Source organism: Heterodontus francisci, chromosome 10 (genome assembly GCF_036365525.1).
Source record: "Heterodontus francisci isolate sHetFra1 chromosome 10, sHetFra1.hap1, whole genome shotgun sequence".
NCBI classification, from domain to species: Eukaryota; Metazoa; Chordata; class Chondrichthyes; order Heterodontiformes; family Heterodontidae; genus Heterodontus; species Heterodontus francisci.
The window spans coordinates 26,104,560-26,120,539 of record NC_090380.1 but is presented as its reverse complement, the minus strand read 5'-3'; the positions used below and the strand labels follow the sequence as shown (position 1 = coordinate 26,120,539).

The following is a 15,980-nucleotide window of genomic DNA, read 5'->3' as shown; positions in this document are numbered from 1 at the left end:
GATTTATTTTTAATCCAGTTTTTAGGTGCCTCGGTTCCAGCCCAGCTCCAAGAAGTTTCATAAGAGCCTCGACTTTTTGAGACTGACACACAAAGTCGTAACCCAGATCTATCCCGTACTGATCTGACAGACTTGCTTGAATACAGTGCAAGTAATCTGGGGATGAAAATGTTAATGATGCTGCAGCTGGTGGTCTTCTCCGGATAGATTTGAGTCACTTTGTTAGAGCATAAAAGTCCCTCCTAGGTATCTGGCCAACTGCCCTATACCAGCTATCGATGTGTGGGATCCAAATTGGAATCGTCATTCTTCACCTTGACCCAGATTACCTCCAATGTAACAAAAATAATTGGGTGAAAGAGGCAGCAATGTTCATAATTGCTCGAAAATCAAAAAGAAAATGAACAGTTCTTTAAATGTCAAATGGATAATCAGCTATTCCCAGAGTTATAAATGCTGTACATCAGTGAAATGAATTTTGGATTCTTACTTTATCTGTGTCAAATAGGGGGCAGTTTTGGATAATGCAGTGTGTTCCCTGGGAATTGCTAACTTGGCATACTCATTATACTCATGGTCTTCAGAGACTGGAGACTTTGCTTTTTTGCAGGAGCAGTGGTTTCGACAGTATGATGTGGTGATAGCGGCAGCTTCGGTTATTTCATTTTGAATTTTTTTCCTTTTTTTAAGCATTGAAGACATTTTCCCTGACAAAAAACAAGATTTTGACTCCGGAATTGGGAGTGACAGTGGTGATAAACGCCTGTCTGCAACTGAAGTGAGTATTGCCGATGGCTTACTATTATCTATTTAACAGGCAAAACTGCTAAAGTAATGGGATCTCTAACAATATCATTGGTGGCTTAACTGCTCATCATTGTTCTTAACTGAGCATGCAAAGCATGAAGGCAGTTCAGAACAGGCACCAGGCTGTCTAGTCTACCTCACATCTCTATTCCAGTGTAATTATTTTTGAAGATACGTTCCACTGTAAAAAGCGCACATTTGACACGAATGTGCAGTTTATTTTTATAGCAGAATATCTAGTCACTGTACCATCTGAACAATAAAAGAGAACAGTGATTTTGATTCAGAAAGCCCCTGAATTTTTCAGTAGTCAGTGCATCAGACTGTGTCTTCTTTTTCACAAAGAGGGTTACTTTGGCAGTTTATTGCGATTGCTTGTTTATCTCTTATATGCATTTCTTGTGATATTCAGCAGTGTTGTGCCTTTCTGGCTTAGTATTGAGACTCAACTGCTCTTCAAAATATAAATGAGAAGCTGTGTAATTGGCAGGACTGCCATGCTTTGTCTTGCCGTAGAAAGCTCTTAATTGAATCATAGTTGAACTTTCACAAATTGACAACATAAATTCATACCAGGATTCAGGAGTTCAGACAGGAACGGAAATCCGATAATTGGCACTTTTCAGATGACTGAAAGCGGTCTGTGTTTGTTCAGGTTATCTTAGGGGCGAGTAGAAAAGAGTCTTTTAAAAAGAAAAATCACTATTTATAGAGAATAATACCAATTTAGAAACATATTGTATGATCTGAACCCCAGGGTTTTGTTTTGCAGTCTTGTGCACTGTCTAAGCCAGTGATTATTGTCTGGGTCACATGGATCTTCTGTGACGATATTTGGTTTTGTACTTTCTGCTACTGTCTACTTGAATTTAGATAATAAATACAGCAGCTAGGACTACACAGGAAGTGGTATACAAATCTAATTGAGGATATAACTGCTACTGACTTTTATCTGATAATTTACTTGGAATGCCCTTTCTTTATGCACCAATTAAATAAGCCTCTGTGGTGTTACAACCAGGTGAGGAGGGGTCTAGGGGTTCCCTCTCAGCCTTTGCCTGGTTTGGCTGTAACAGGGTTTAACTTTTAAAACACAGTGTGTTAGCTTAACCCCTCAGTGAATTCTTGCTCACTGCTCTCTAATTGTGCTTTCAAATGAACCAACCAGACAGGTTTTCTTAGGTTTAAACAAGAAAGGTGGAAGTTTATTAATCGTAAACTCTAACCCGTTTAACGACTACGAATATGCGACGTGACCTTGCTAACATGCATTCGCGATAAACACACACGCAGATAGAGACAGAAGAGTAGAAAAGAAAAAAGGGGAAAAGTTTGAGGCAATCTCTGGATTATAGTTACAGTCCTTCAAGTTCAATGTGGAGTCTTTGGTTGCCGGTAAGTCTTGCAATTCGTTGGGGCCCAATGCACACTTCAACTTGTTTTGAGGTCGGAGTATTTTCTCTCTTGAGGTTTACGTGTCTTCCGTGGATCCAGTGGCTTGGGAGAAAGTGAGTGAGAGAGAGAGAGGCTTCCTTGCTCTAGCTTCAGTTTCAAACTGTCTTCTGCCTTTCTCTGTCGCACAATTCAAAACACCCCAGGTTGCCCAGCAGGTTAATCATGTGACTAGCTGGTTTAGCCACTTCTGTTTGTGGATTCTGCCATCTTAGCAGTCATCCTGGAATGTGCTTCCTTACACCTTCAATGTCTGGTGGTTAAAGTCCATTGTGGGTTAAGTGAACCAGGGAATAGTCCTTTGTCTCCACAAGCAACGTCTCTTAGTTTGCAAATGCCCTACCAGCCCAAATGTCTGGTGATTTTTTAACAAGTCATTTCTTCACTCCAGGAACAGTTTAAAATCAGTGTTCATATGACAAGATTAATATGCCTCATTCTTGGCAGGTGGGGTCTGCAGTAGTCTAGTAGCAGAAATAGCTTGTCTAAAATTTATTTTTATTTTATTTATTTAGAGATACAGCACTGAAACAGGCCCTTCGGCCCACCGAGTCTGTGCCGACCAACAACCACCCATTTATACTAACCCTACAGTAATCCCATATTCCCTACCACCTACCTACACTAGGGGCAATTTACAATGGCCAATTTACCTATCACCTGCAAGTCTTTGGCGGTGGGAGGAAATCGGAGCACCCGGCGAAAACCCACGCGGTCGCAGGGAGAACTTGCAAACTCCACACAGGCAGTACCCAGAATCGAACCCGGGTCGCTGGAGCTGTGAGGCTGCAGTGCTAACCACTGCGCCACTGTGCCGCCCAATATTCCATCCCAAACTTCTGCTTTTTTTAGGTTGCAAGGGGAGGTGAAGCCTCTTGTTATTTGGGGGTTGGGTGGGGGAGGAGAAATTCTTATGAGAAAATTGAGAAATGTTCCCGTCAAATCCTGAGAAATATTGCAAAAACTTAAAACATAAAATCTGAGAGAATATGTCCATATTTGCTCTGACTCAAACACAGTGTAAGACTGGAGCCTCATATAGGGCAGGCTAAGAAGGGGATGGTAGTATCGCTTCACTGAAGGACATTACAGAATCAGTTGGGTTTTTAATGACAAACTTTCATGGTCATTTCCGGGTGTCAGCCCACAAATTAGCAGATTTAACAACCTGCAGTTGCTATGGTGGGATTTGAACTCTCAACCTCTGGTTTGCTAGTCTGTTACTATAACAGTATTTCCTATTTATGTGTGCCTATGATACCATACATCTAAAACAGGGGGGAATACACCAGAGGTGGTTGCATTCCTAAACAGATGTTTAACCTTTTGGATAGAACAATGTTGGGACTCTTGTACATACCCATTACTCTGTCGGGAAGGAGAATTCTTCTAATATGTGATCTTATTGGAAGGCTGTTAATTTAGTACTTATGACCCCAAATATTGCACCTATTCAAGTACAAGAGCCTCCTTTTATACCTATGTTATTTATGCCTCTAAGCATTTAGAAGATCTTCACAACATCACCCTGCAATCTTTGCAAGGATGATAAGTTCAGCTTTGAGTTGTAGATATCTTAACTCCCAGAATTGCCATTGTTGCCATTCTCTAAATAGCCTCCAGTGCATCAAATGCCTGTTCAAGGTAGACTGCTCAAAGTTGGACACAGCAGGTACGGTAGAATAGTGATTATGTTGCAGGATAGTAATCCAGAGGCCTGCACTAATGATGTGGAGACATGAGTTCAAATCCAATACAACAGTTAGGGAATTTAAATTCAGTTAATTAAATAAATGTGGAATAAAAAGCTAGTATTGGTAGTGGTGACGGTGAAGCTACCAGATTGTTGTGAAACATATAAGATTTTGAGGGTCTTGACAGGGTGGATGTGGAAAGGATGTTTCCCCTTGTGATAGAATCTAGAACTAGGGGCCACTGTTTAAAAATAAGGGGTCGTCCATTTAAGACAGATGAGGAGAAATCTTTTCTCTCAGGGTCGTGAGTCTTTGGAATTCTCTTCCTCAAAAGGCAGTGGAAGCAGAGCCTTTGAATATTTTTAAGCCAGAGGTAGATGGATTGTTGATAAGTAAGGGGGTGGAAGGTTATCGGGAGTAGGTGTAAATGTGGAGTAATCAGTTCACCCATGAACTTATTGAATGGCGAAGCAGGCTCGAAGGGCCGAGTGACCTACTCCTGCTGCTAATTCATAAAAACCCATCTGCTTCACTAATGTCCTTTCGGGAAGGAAATCTGCCATCTTGACCTGGTCTGCCCTATATGTGACTCCAGACTCAATATGATTGACTTTAAATTGCCGCTGAAATGACATAGCAAGCCACTCAGTTGGATCAAACAGCTACATAGAAATATAATGAAAATAAAACCGGATGAACCACCCGACATCGACCTATGCACCGGAAATGACAAAGGCATATCCTGCCCAGTGGAATCTACAAAGTCCTCCTTACTAACATCAGAGGGCTTGTGTCAAAATTGAGAGGGTTATCCCCTAGACTAGTCAAGCAAATGCTTGACATAATCATAATCTCAGAATCATACCTTTCATCCACCCTCCCAGACTCTCCAATCACCATCCTTCGGTATGTCCTGTTCCACCGGTAGGACAGACCCACCAGATAGAAATACAATGGTATACAGTCAGGAGGGAGTGGCCCTGGGAGTCCTTAACATTCACTCCAGATCCCGCAAAATCTCATGGCTTTGAACCAAATATGGGCAAGGGAACCTCCTGTTGATTACCACCTACTGTCCTCCCTCAGCTGATAAATCAGTACTCCTCCATGTTGAAAACCACTTTGAAGATGCCCATAGGGTATCAAGGACACAGAATGTACTCTCTGGATTGGGGTCTTAAATGTCTATCACCGAGTGGTTCGGTAGCACCACAGCTGAGTGCGTCCTTAAGAACTGGGCCTGCGGCAGGTTGCGAGAGAACCAACAAGAAGGGAAAACCTACTTGACCTTGTCCTCAGCAATATCCTCCTCTTCTTCTTCTTTGGCCTCCTTGTCTCGGGAGACAATGGGTAAGCGCCTGGAGGCGGTCAGTGGTTTGTGGAGCAGCGCCTGGAGTGGCTATAAAGGCCAATACTAGAGTGACAGATTCTTCCACAGGTGCTGCAGATAACTTTGTTTGTCGAGGCTGTTACACAGTTGGCTCTCCCCTTGCGCCTCTGTCTTTTTTCCTGCCAACTGCTAAGTCTCTTCGACTCGCCACATTTTAGCCCCGCCTTTATGGCTGCCCGCCAGCTCTGGCGATCACTGGCAACTGACTCCCACGACTTTTGATCAATGTCACAGGACTTCATGTCGCGTTTGCAGACGTCTTTAAAGCGGAGACATGGACGGCCGGTGGGTCTGATACCAGTGGCGAGCTCGCTGTACAATGTGTCTTTGGGGATCCTGCCATCTTCCACGCGGCTCACATGGCCAAGCCATCTCAAGCGCCGCTGACTCAGTAGGGTGTATAAGCTGGGGATGTTGGCCGCCTCAAGGACTGCTGTGTTGGAGATATGGATATACTTTTTGCAAATGCTTCTGTTCATGCTAGTATTGTGGAGACAAAGTTCCATCTTCACACCAAAGACACTCTCCATCGTGTTCTGTGGCACTACCGCCATGCTAAATGGGATAGATTCAGAACAGACAGAGCAGCTTATAAGTGGGCATCCATGAGATGCTATGGGCTGTCAGCAGCAGCAGAATTGTATTTAACCACAATCTCTAATCTCATGGCCTGGCACATCCCTCACTCTACCATTACCATCAACCCTGGTTCAATGAGGAGTGCAACAGAATATGCCAGGGACAGCACCAGGTGTACCTATAGATGAGGCAACAACCTGGTGAAGCTACAACACAGGACTACAAGCATGCTAAACAGCAAAAACAGCATGTTACAGCCAGAGCTAAGTGATCCCACAGCCAACAGATCAGATCAAAGCTCTGCAGTCCTGCCACAACCAGTCATGAATAGTGGTGAATAATTAATTAAACAGCTAATCGGAGGAGGAAGCGCCACGAACATTCCCATCCACAATGATGATGGAGCCCAGCACATGACTGCAAAAGACAGGGCTGAAACATTTTCAACCATCTTCAGTCAAAATGCCAAATGGGTGATCCATCATGGCCTCCTCCTGAGGTCTCCACCATCCCAGCAGCCTGTCTTCAGACATTTCAATTCACTCCACATGATATCAAGAAATGGCTGAAGGTGCTGGATACAGCAAAGGCAATGGGCCCTGACAACATTCTGGCTAGTGCTGTTGACTTGTGCTTCAGAACTAGTCATGCCTCTGTCCAAGCTGTTTCATACAACTACAACAGTAGCATCTATCCAGCAATGTGGGAAATCATCCAGGTATGTCCTGTCCACAAAATGCAGGACAAATCAAATTCACCCAATTACAGCCCCAACGGTCTCAATCATCAGCAAACAGCAAAGTGATGGAAGGTGTCATCGACAGAGCTATCAGGTAGTTTTTACTCAGCAATAACCTGCTCACCGATGCTCAGCTTCTGTCAGAACCACTCAGCTCCTGACCTTGTTACAGCCTTGGTCCAAACATGGACAAAAGAGCTGAATTCCAGAGGTGAGGTGAGAGTAATTTCCCTTGACATCAAGGCAGCATTTGACCGAGTGTGGCATCAAGGAGTCTGAGTAAAATTGAAGTCAGTGGGAGTCAGGGTAACTGTCCATTGGCTGGAGCCATACCTAGCACAAAGGAAAATGTTTTTGGTTGTTGGAGGTCAATCATCTCAGTCCCAGGACATCACTGCAGGAGTTCCTCAGGGTAGTGTCCTCAGCCCAATCATTCTCCGCTGCTACATCAATAGCCTTCCGTCCATCATAATATCAGAAGTGGGAATGCTTGCTGATTGCACAATGTTCAGTTCCATTCGCACTGCTCAGATAATGAAGCAGTCTGTACCGCATGCACCAAGACCTAGACAACATTCAAGCATTGTCTGATAAGTGGCAAGTAATGTTTGCATCACAGATGCCAGGCATTGACCATTTCCAATAAGAGAGAGTCTAGCCACCAACTCTTAACATTCAACAGCATTACCATTGCCAAAACCCCCACCATCAGCATCCTGGTGGCCACCATTGACCGGCAACTTAACTGGACCAGCCACATAAATACTGTGGGTGCAGGAGCAGGCCAGAGGCTGGGAATTCTGTAGTAAGTAACTCACCACCTGACTCCCCAAAGTCTGTCCACCATCTACAAGGTACACATTAGGAGTGTGATGAAATAGTCTTCACTTGCCTGGATGAGTATAGCTGCAACAAAAAACAAGAAGCTCAACACCATCCAGGACAAAGCAGCCCACTTTATCGGCACTTCATTTCGCACCTTAAACATTCTCTCCCTCTACCACCGGCGCACTGTGGCAGAAGTGTGTACCATTTCCAGTTGCACAGGAACAACTGCCAAGGCTTTTTCAACAGCACCTTCTAAACCTGCAACTTCTACTGTCTAGAAAGACAAGAACAGCAGGCACCTGGGAACATCACCACCTCCAAGTTCCTCTCCAAGTCAGACACAATCCTGGCTTGGAAATATATCACCATTCCTTCAACCTCATTGGGTCATAATCCTGGACCGACCTCCCTCCCCACAGCACTGTGGGTGTGTACCTTCGTCACAGGGACTGCGGTGGTTCAAGAAAGTGGCTCACCACCATCTTCTCAAGCGCAATTAGGGAGGGCAATAAATGATGGCCTTGTCAGCAACATATCCCATGAGCCAATAAATAAAAAAAAAAGCATTCCAAGTCTATCCTCAACAATGATCTTTACAATGTTGCAATAATTTGTTTTGATCTACGATCAAGTCCATAAGATTAAGGGGAAGCTAGATAAACACAAGAGAGAAAATAATAGAAAGATATGCTGATAGGATGAGTTGAAGTAAGGTGGGAAGACTCATGTGCACCATAAACACTGGCTTAGACCTGTTAGTTTGAATGTACTGTTTCTGTGCTGTAAATTCTGTGTAATTCTATGCATTCCATTATTTGTTGAGCTTGGTGAACTGTCTTTAATTATGGAATCCATTTTTTTTTCACGTTTTATAATTGACCTGCATTGTTTATATACTTTTTTTTCTCCTCTTTTCCATTGTTTGTTGGTTTACTTTTATCTATCAAAATCTCGGTGCCATTCTTTGCTTAATCCGCCCAGATTGCTTTGAATGCTTTAATCTCCCTTATGACTGTCACCTGGCCAGATAATTACAGCATCAGCAAAATTTGTTATATCACAAGACGCAGTCTGCTCGTTACTGCGTATGAATAATACAGACAATGCAGGACCAAGAAGAGTTCCCGCTGAAGTGATACCAGTCCCTGCTCCCCAGGCGGGGCATTTTCCATTGATCATCACCTTCTGCTTCAACTTTCTGATCCAGTTTTCAACTAAGTTACCTGTTACTTGAGTAATTCAGAGCACCGTCCTGTTCCTTGTGGACACTGATACACACGAAAGGCAATTAGTACTTTATTAATGTTAGCTGCTTTGCATTTCTTTGAGGTTTTATTTTCGTTGACTTTTATGTTGGAGTATATGAAGATCTGATTGAATGTACACCTGATAGACAAGGGAAAAAGGGTGCTTTGTGTCTGCAAAGTCTTCTGCTCTGCGATGATGTATTTGCATTTGTTTATTGCTTTTAATGTGAGATTTCCACCTTCAGCCCTCAGATGAAGATACAGGCAGTCTGACCCTTCAGATGGCGCATATCTCCGAAGAAAATCAGTTGAATAAACAGGAGGAATATTTGAATGTTAGATCAATGAAAGGTAAGCTGTTTATGATTAACAACATGCTGGTTGGTTTATCTCGGTTGAAGGTCAGGAAATCTTACTAGTTCTGAGCAGTTCATTCAACAAAGATAAATGTGAAATTGGAAAAGGAAGAAACAACATAAATATACTCTAAATAGTAACATTCTGAACAAAGTGGAGGAACAGAGAGACCTCGGAGTACAGATATTTGGATCTTGAAATACAGCATTATAGGAGAAAAGGGGCAAATGGTTGTTCTGGTTTTTATATATGGGGCACTAAATACAAAAGCAAGGAGGTGATGGTGAATCTGAGTGCAAGACATTATAGAAAGGGTGTTGAAACTTGGGAAAGGTTTAATTTCGGGTTCACTGGGATAATGCTAGAGTAAGGAATATAGTTATGAAAAGAGAGTTGAAAATTCACTGGAGCAGAGAAGGTTAAAAGGAATATAGTTATGAAAAGAGAGTTGAAAATTCACTGGAGCAGAGAAGGTTAAAGGAAGATTGAAAGTTATGAAAAGATTTGAGAGAGTAAATAGTGTAAAATTATCATCTTGGTCAGTGGATCTAGAACAAGGGGACATAAATTTAAGATTGCTCCTCCAACCAAAAAGAGTAGGAAGATTAGAAGACATTTTTGCTGCAAAGGCTAACATAATCTAGGATATGTTACCATACAAGGCTATCAAACCCAATTAAATGGCTACTTTTAAGAGAGAATTAGATGAAAAAAAATTGAAGAGTATGGGAGGAAAATTGCACTATGTTAGGTAGCTCTAGTGTGGAGCTTGTTTTAGCATAGGCCCAATGGGCCAAAATATCCCATTTTGCTTAAATTTCAAAAGTTCTGTGATTATTTTGGTTGCATCTGAGCTATTAAGATCAGCTGCATAGTGTAATTATATTATCTAACTTTATAGTTTTTTAAAATAACTTTATAGAGGCACTCATGTTTGAGAGTGTTGGCTGACGGCTAGAGTAGTCTTGTTATGTGCATGTTGTTCAATCCAGTCTGAGCTGTAACCCTAGTGCACATTTGTGCTCTAGAAGTAGGTGTGTCTTTGTGTGCTGGTTCTCTCATGGAGAAAGCTGAGAGTAACTCCAGATCTCCCATTGCTACGCACACACTGAAAGCAATCGCATCAGAGCATTGGGATGTAGAGAGGCTTCACTGTAAATTTGATATTCATTCCAAAAATGACATTTAATAAGTAAAAGTAGCCACTCCAGGAGTGCATTTATATTTTAGTACTGAAGTGTTTGGTCCTAAGTTTACTTTACTGATTGATGGGAAGTTTGCATGTACAAAGCATGGTTTTGATCAAGTCATATAACACAGTATCTGTACTAGGATTTTCCTCTTCTGCAGTCACTAGCCCCTCGTTTTCAAGCAACAAATTGACATGACAGATGGCAGGAGGCTGTGATTCCAGGGAGGAGAGGGATGGAGAGAAATGGCAGGGGTACTGGCAAAGGGCATGTTGTCATCTGGCAAATTATTTTTTTCAACTTGTTATTGGAATGTAGGCAACACTAGCAAGGCAGTATTTATTCCCCATCCCATGTTAGCCACAACAGCAAACTAATTTGTTTCTTGCAACAATCCAGCAGAGTTTATGCTAATTTTTCTGGTGTCAAGCCACAGATTAGTTGAGTTTAGTTTCTCAGTTTAATGGGACTTGAACTCACGACCTCTGGGTTGCTGGTCCAGTACCATAACCACCAGGCTACAGAATCACGAAGGACAGACTGTTACCATTGGTGAGGTCTGGATTGGAATGAGAGTTGATTTCAGTAATTTGTCCTTCCTCGTTAATGATCATTGCTGTCTACTCCCCCTATCCAGGGCCAAGTTTGTGGTATATGAGACTGGTTGGAAGAGGTAGGCTGATATAAAGGGCACATTTCCAGTGAGTGCTGCTGTGGGTCTCTCTTGATGACTTGTGAAGTTGTGATTGATGTTACTTGCTGATGAAAGAGCGGTTGGAGTATCTTGTTCCTTTGTGAGGAAAAGGTTACTTTCTGCGCAATTATTTGAAGTGGGGTAGGCACGATTATAAAAATATTTAAAACAATCACCCTTCCAACATGGTGGTATCAGAATACAGTGGTGTGTAAAAGCACTGCCAACTAGCCACTCGGCCTCTAAGATTGGGAGGATATTGTATTCCAACTCTAGATTCTAACAACATAAAAATCAGATATTGAACTACAATTTGCAGTAGCCTATTGATAAAAAATGTGTATTATTGCCATTTTATCCAAATTTAAGTGGAAACTATAGGAGCCCAGCTCATCCATCAGTTCTGATTGGAAAATGAACTCCATAACAGTATTTTTACCTGGGTTCTATTTGAGGTCCTAGAATTATAGACATTTCAGTGCTCAGCCATAGTATATTACCAACTGTTCAGTCCACACAGTGGCCTCTTTTAGATTACACAGAATTTGAAGCCAGGGTGTTTATAGCAGGGTTGTAGATGACTGTTCTTCTGAGGGCAAGGTGTCATGTACTTACTTCATGCGGGCCACAGTTATAGAACCACCTGTAGCCAGTGTGTTTTTGGATTGTGGGAGTAGTACATTGGAACAAGAACATTTTTATCACCATAGTGCTAATAGGGATTTAAAGATGAAATCTAAATAAAACTTAATCCTAACAGCAACTCTCTCCTCTTTCCCACCCCACCCAAGAAATTGAGCTGAAAAAATCAAAGGTTAAAATTATTGCATATAGCATATGCTTCCTGTAAGCACCACACTTTCCTCTTGTCACACTTCGGATGTCACACCTCAGAATTCTCTGACTCATGATGAGCAGCGCCACAGTAAGTCTGCTAGTTGCACAAGGACTTGCCACTTTACCGGTGATTGAATAATTAGAGGTTGACTGCTTCAGCATCAAGTACTGTATTCGGGCACAAAGGTTTTTAACCTTATCATCGGTAACTGGTCTATAATAAGTAGATTTTTTTCAACATGATTTTTTAATGAATTGAGGTAGCTTTGCTTTTATATTTTCATTCTTTTAATTCTTTTTCTTCAGTGGAATCTGACCAGGAGCCGAAGGAGCTGCTGCAAAATAATGTAGAAGTGAAAGAGAGGTTGTCCAGCATGGATGATGGCTTGAGTTCCGAGTTTAGGACTTACATGAAGGCAAGTGTTGAATACACAATGCTTACCGAGAATATCTGTATATGAGCATTCTCATTTAGGATATAGTATTTGCTACATAGTCCACTACATTCATCAATTGGTAGTTCTGCCTGTATACAATACATTGTTCTCCTCGGTCAAGGAGGAACATACTGTGTCAATATGCCCCTTTTGGGAGAATCTGAGGTTGTCAGCTTTGGCCAATTCTGATCGCCACCCAGCAACCACCTGAGAACTTAAGGTCTTTGAAATTCAAACTCTTGAACTAAAAGTTCTTTCCATACTCGAGCCTTATTGAATAATGCAGTTGGATCACTTTGAGCCGTGGTTCAGACATACAAATGCTGGAGATTCAGGTTTGAAGTGTTCAATTGTCAGTAATGAAGGTCATCTTGATTGCAAGCAGAGAAAAGGGTGCACCAGTTTGAATCGTTATCAGGTGTGCTCTGCTTTTTGTAAAATTTCTCTTTTCTCATTTGTATCTAGTATTATCAGCTGCAGTATAAGTCGAAATAAGAGGAAGAAACTAAATGAAATTAGCATCATATTCACTTAATTTTAAATGCAATTGCTGCAGTGTTTTTCATGCAAACTAATGTTATTAAACAGAATAGAAAGAATATGCAGTTCCATAGCTTGATGAGCAAGGGAACACAATCCCAAAACAAGCCTTGAAATAATAGGTAGAAATTTCAGAACCTGTGTCAAAAATAACACTTTGGTTCCTACTGCACTTCCACTAATCTTTTACGTGGCAGCTGTTGAAGCTAATCCTAAATTGATCACCTACTTAGGAAGCAATACTTTGCATGTCACATTGTTTGTGAGTTGCTAACTTAATATTACTTCCATCAGTCAGTCCACATTCAGCTACCTATCTGGTATGAAAATAAAGAACACCCTTTACATTATAATCACTGTTTTTTTACCAAGTTTTGATCTTTAAGGGAAACTTCAGGAACAATGTCCCAAATACAGCTTGATGGGAATCCGCTGTCTTGTTACAAAAATAAAACTCAGTAATGGTTTAAATGTAAGATTAACTGTTTCTCAATCCTCAGAAGCCTACTTTCTGCTAGAAGATGTCATTTTTCAAATGGTTGGTCTACTTTATTAGTTGGATAGAAGCCTTTAGGTATTAGTCAAAGTAGTAAATGGTGTGCTGTAAAACCCCAAACTGTACGTGGAGCCTTTAATATGTTGGCGCTATCCTTATCTTGTACCTCTCCTCTGTGCTGGAGGAACAGAAGTCTCGCTGTCTCCCACAATATGCAGCAGTGTCACATCAACCCATTCTTTTGTGTCTCATGTTCTCCTCTCCTGCTTTCGGCCAACATACATTAACATTTGTTCATCCTTCGGCATCAAAGAAGACGGCCAAAATCTCATCTCCCTGTTATGTCCCACACACATTATAAATAGCAGCCTAGGTTATTATATGAGTATCCCAGTTAATTAAAAAAAAATTCCCTTGGTATCTGCTAAAACTGGCTCCCTAGATAGAAGGAGCACTGTTATAATGAAAGGGACAGTGGCTCATTTATATTTTACATGTGAATTATTTCAATAGTACTAATTTATTCTATCTAGGTCTGTTCCAAAAATTGCTGCTTGTAATTAATGTGGATGTCTTACTCCCACTTATCTGATGCTTTAATTCATCAGCATTCATGCTAGATATCCAAGAATAAAGGGTTTTAATGTGCAGTTCAAGTTGGTGCATATAACTATAAGATTAACAATTATTGTAGCTGTTCCTAGGGCATGTAGCTAATTCATTTTTTAGTGATGTTTGTTCCTTTTACACAGGGAAGGGTGACGGAGCCTGAAGAACCCCTGAGAATTGAGGAAGATGCAAGCTGGACAGTAGAACAAATGTCAGTAATTTTTATATATTGATTGTTGTTCAGAAATATTCAGTTAGTGTTTCTGCCCTTCCTCCCATGGCATAAACTCGTGCTCGAGTGCAGTGCCGTGTGCACCAGCCTCCATCTAGTACCTCACCCACTTGTGCAAACAGCCAGTGGGCCATTTCACCATAGGGGTAAAAACACCCCAGTCAAGGTCAGCTCACTTAGCACAGATCAGGGATTTAAACAGGGACTGTCCTGGTCTTCATGGCTGAACTGCACACTAGGCAGTATTTATTTTGCTATTTTTCTGTCTTATGGGGAGGGTGACCAGCAGGACCAGCCTCCTCGCTGCTGTATGTTTCTGGAACACTTCCATTTTGCCAGCCGTTGAAAAGTGGGATTCGTGTTGCGCCATGCCAATATTTGACCATATACTTGGTTTCTTCACATTTATTATACCAGTCACTGGGTTGTGTCAAGCATTTCTGCTACCCAAGCAACCCTGTACAGAGGCTGAAATGTGCATTAAAAATAACAGCATTTGTAATTGTTACCAGAATATTTGCCCCTGTGCCCAACCACTTACCTTTTAAACTTGCCCATCTGCACCCTTGTAAGCAGCCCTTTAAAGATGTTTACAAGAGTCTTCCGCAGCAAACTCCCAGTGCCAGATGCACAGGAGCATGCTCACTCCACAAAATCAGGCGAGGGAGGGCAGCATACTGAGAGTCAGGCCGATGCTAATAACACACCCCCAGACCAGCACCGATCAGAAGGACAAATTCTTCCCCGTCACTAGAATTATTTTACTGTTGTACTAATCCCCCTGCTTTTCACCTGAACCAGAGAATCATTTAAATTTTTAGATGTTGCTTGGTGCAGATATTTTACTTGTGATCTTTACTCTTTCAAGAATGGAAAATACAATGTAATTGGAAGCTGCCTCATCCCTGGCAACAGATCTGCCATGTCTTTAAATATAATGCTAGCATCTGGCTAGAACACAACATTCTTAGTAGGTTTTTAAGACTCCTCCCCTTCCCCCACACCAACCTACAGAGCTTGGGTAACAAACTGCAAGGTAGATTTATTGTGTGGGTGGATGAATAATTAAATCTAGTTTGATCACTTGAAGTATATTATTTAATCACTACTCTCAAACCAGGGTAAATGCTTAAAACATAGAATTAGCTCATAAATGTGGGATCCCTGTCTCATTGCCTTGTGTAATGTGATGAACATTTCAGGTCAATTTGGTCAGTTGTCTTGCACTTTTTTTTCCATGCTGGAAGGCCATTTGGCCTGTTACACCTGTGCTGCTGCTAACATCTAATCTCATTTCCTCACCCTTTCTTCATATCCTTTCATATTCTCCCTTTTAAATATGATATCTCTGTCTAAACAGCCTCTTGGAGTAGAGCATTCCATGTTCAAATAATCCACTATGAAGAAAGAAAACCATCCAACTTGTAATTTTGTTATTCACATGATTACCCTGAGTCTGTGCCCTCTTAATTCACCAAGCATTGGAAAGTCTTTCACGCTTCACCACCTCAAAACCTGGCTTAATTTTGTTATTAAAAAATTGTGGAAAAAAAATGGCAAAGTAGGAAAAACGGCAGAAAACATTGACAATTTTACTAGGGTGGATACATAAGGTGGCAGATGTTGTTTAATGCTGAGAAATATGAAGCAATGCATTTGGGGAAAAAACAGCATACCCAAAAAGCTAGTATTTTTAACTGATTGGAAAGATAGATCTAGAGGGGCAGATACGTAGATCTTTAAAGATCAAAGTGTGACTGGAGACATGAGCAAATAGACTTCTGGGTTTTACATACAGGGAACTGAATATAAAAGGGAGTGATGTTAAATTTGTACAAAATGTTGGTTCGGC

The 15,980-nt window shown here is 41.5% G+C and overlaps 1 protein-coding gene across 5 annotated transcripts in view; it reads left to right on the top strand.

The window, feature by feature from the left end:
* Window positions 1-15,980, top strand: part of lrch1 (leucine-rich repeats and calponin homology (CH) domain containing 1) — a 188,100-nt gene that overhangs the window by 128,034 nt on the left and 44,086 nt on the right. For all 5 annotated transcript variants that reach the window (XM_068040286.1, XM_068040285.1, XM_068040287.1 and 2 more), the window contains exons 7-10: window positions 691-778; window positions 8,982-9,087; window positions 12,121-12,230; window positions 14,040-14,107. In XM_068040286.1, coding sequence (XP_067896387.1) covers window positions 691-778; window positions 8,982-9,087; window positions 12,121-12,230; window positions 14,040-14,107 — 372 coding nt within the window. The remainder of the gene's footprint in view (window positions 1-690; window positions 779-8,981; window positions 9,088-12,120; window positions 12,231-14,039; window positions 14,108-15,980) is intronic.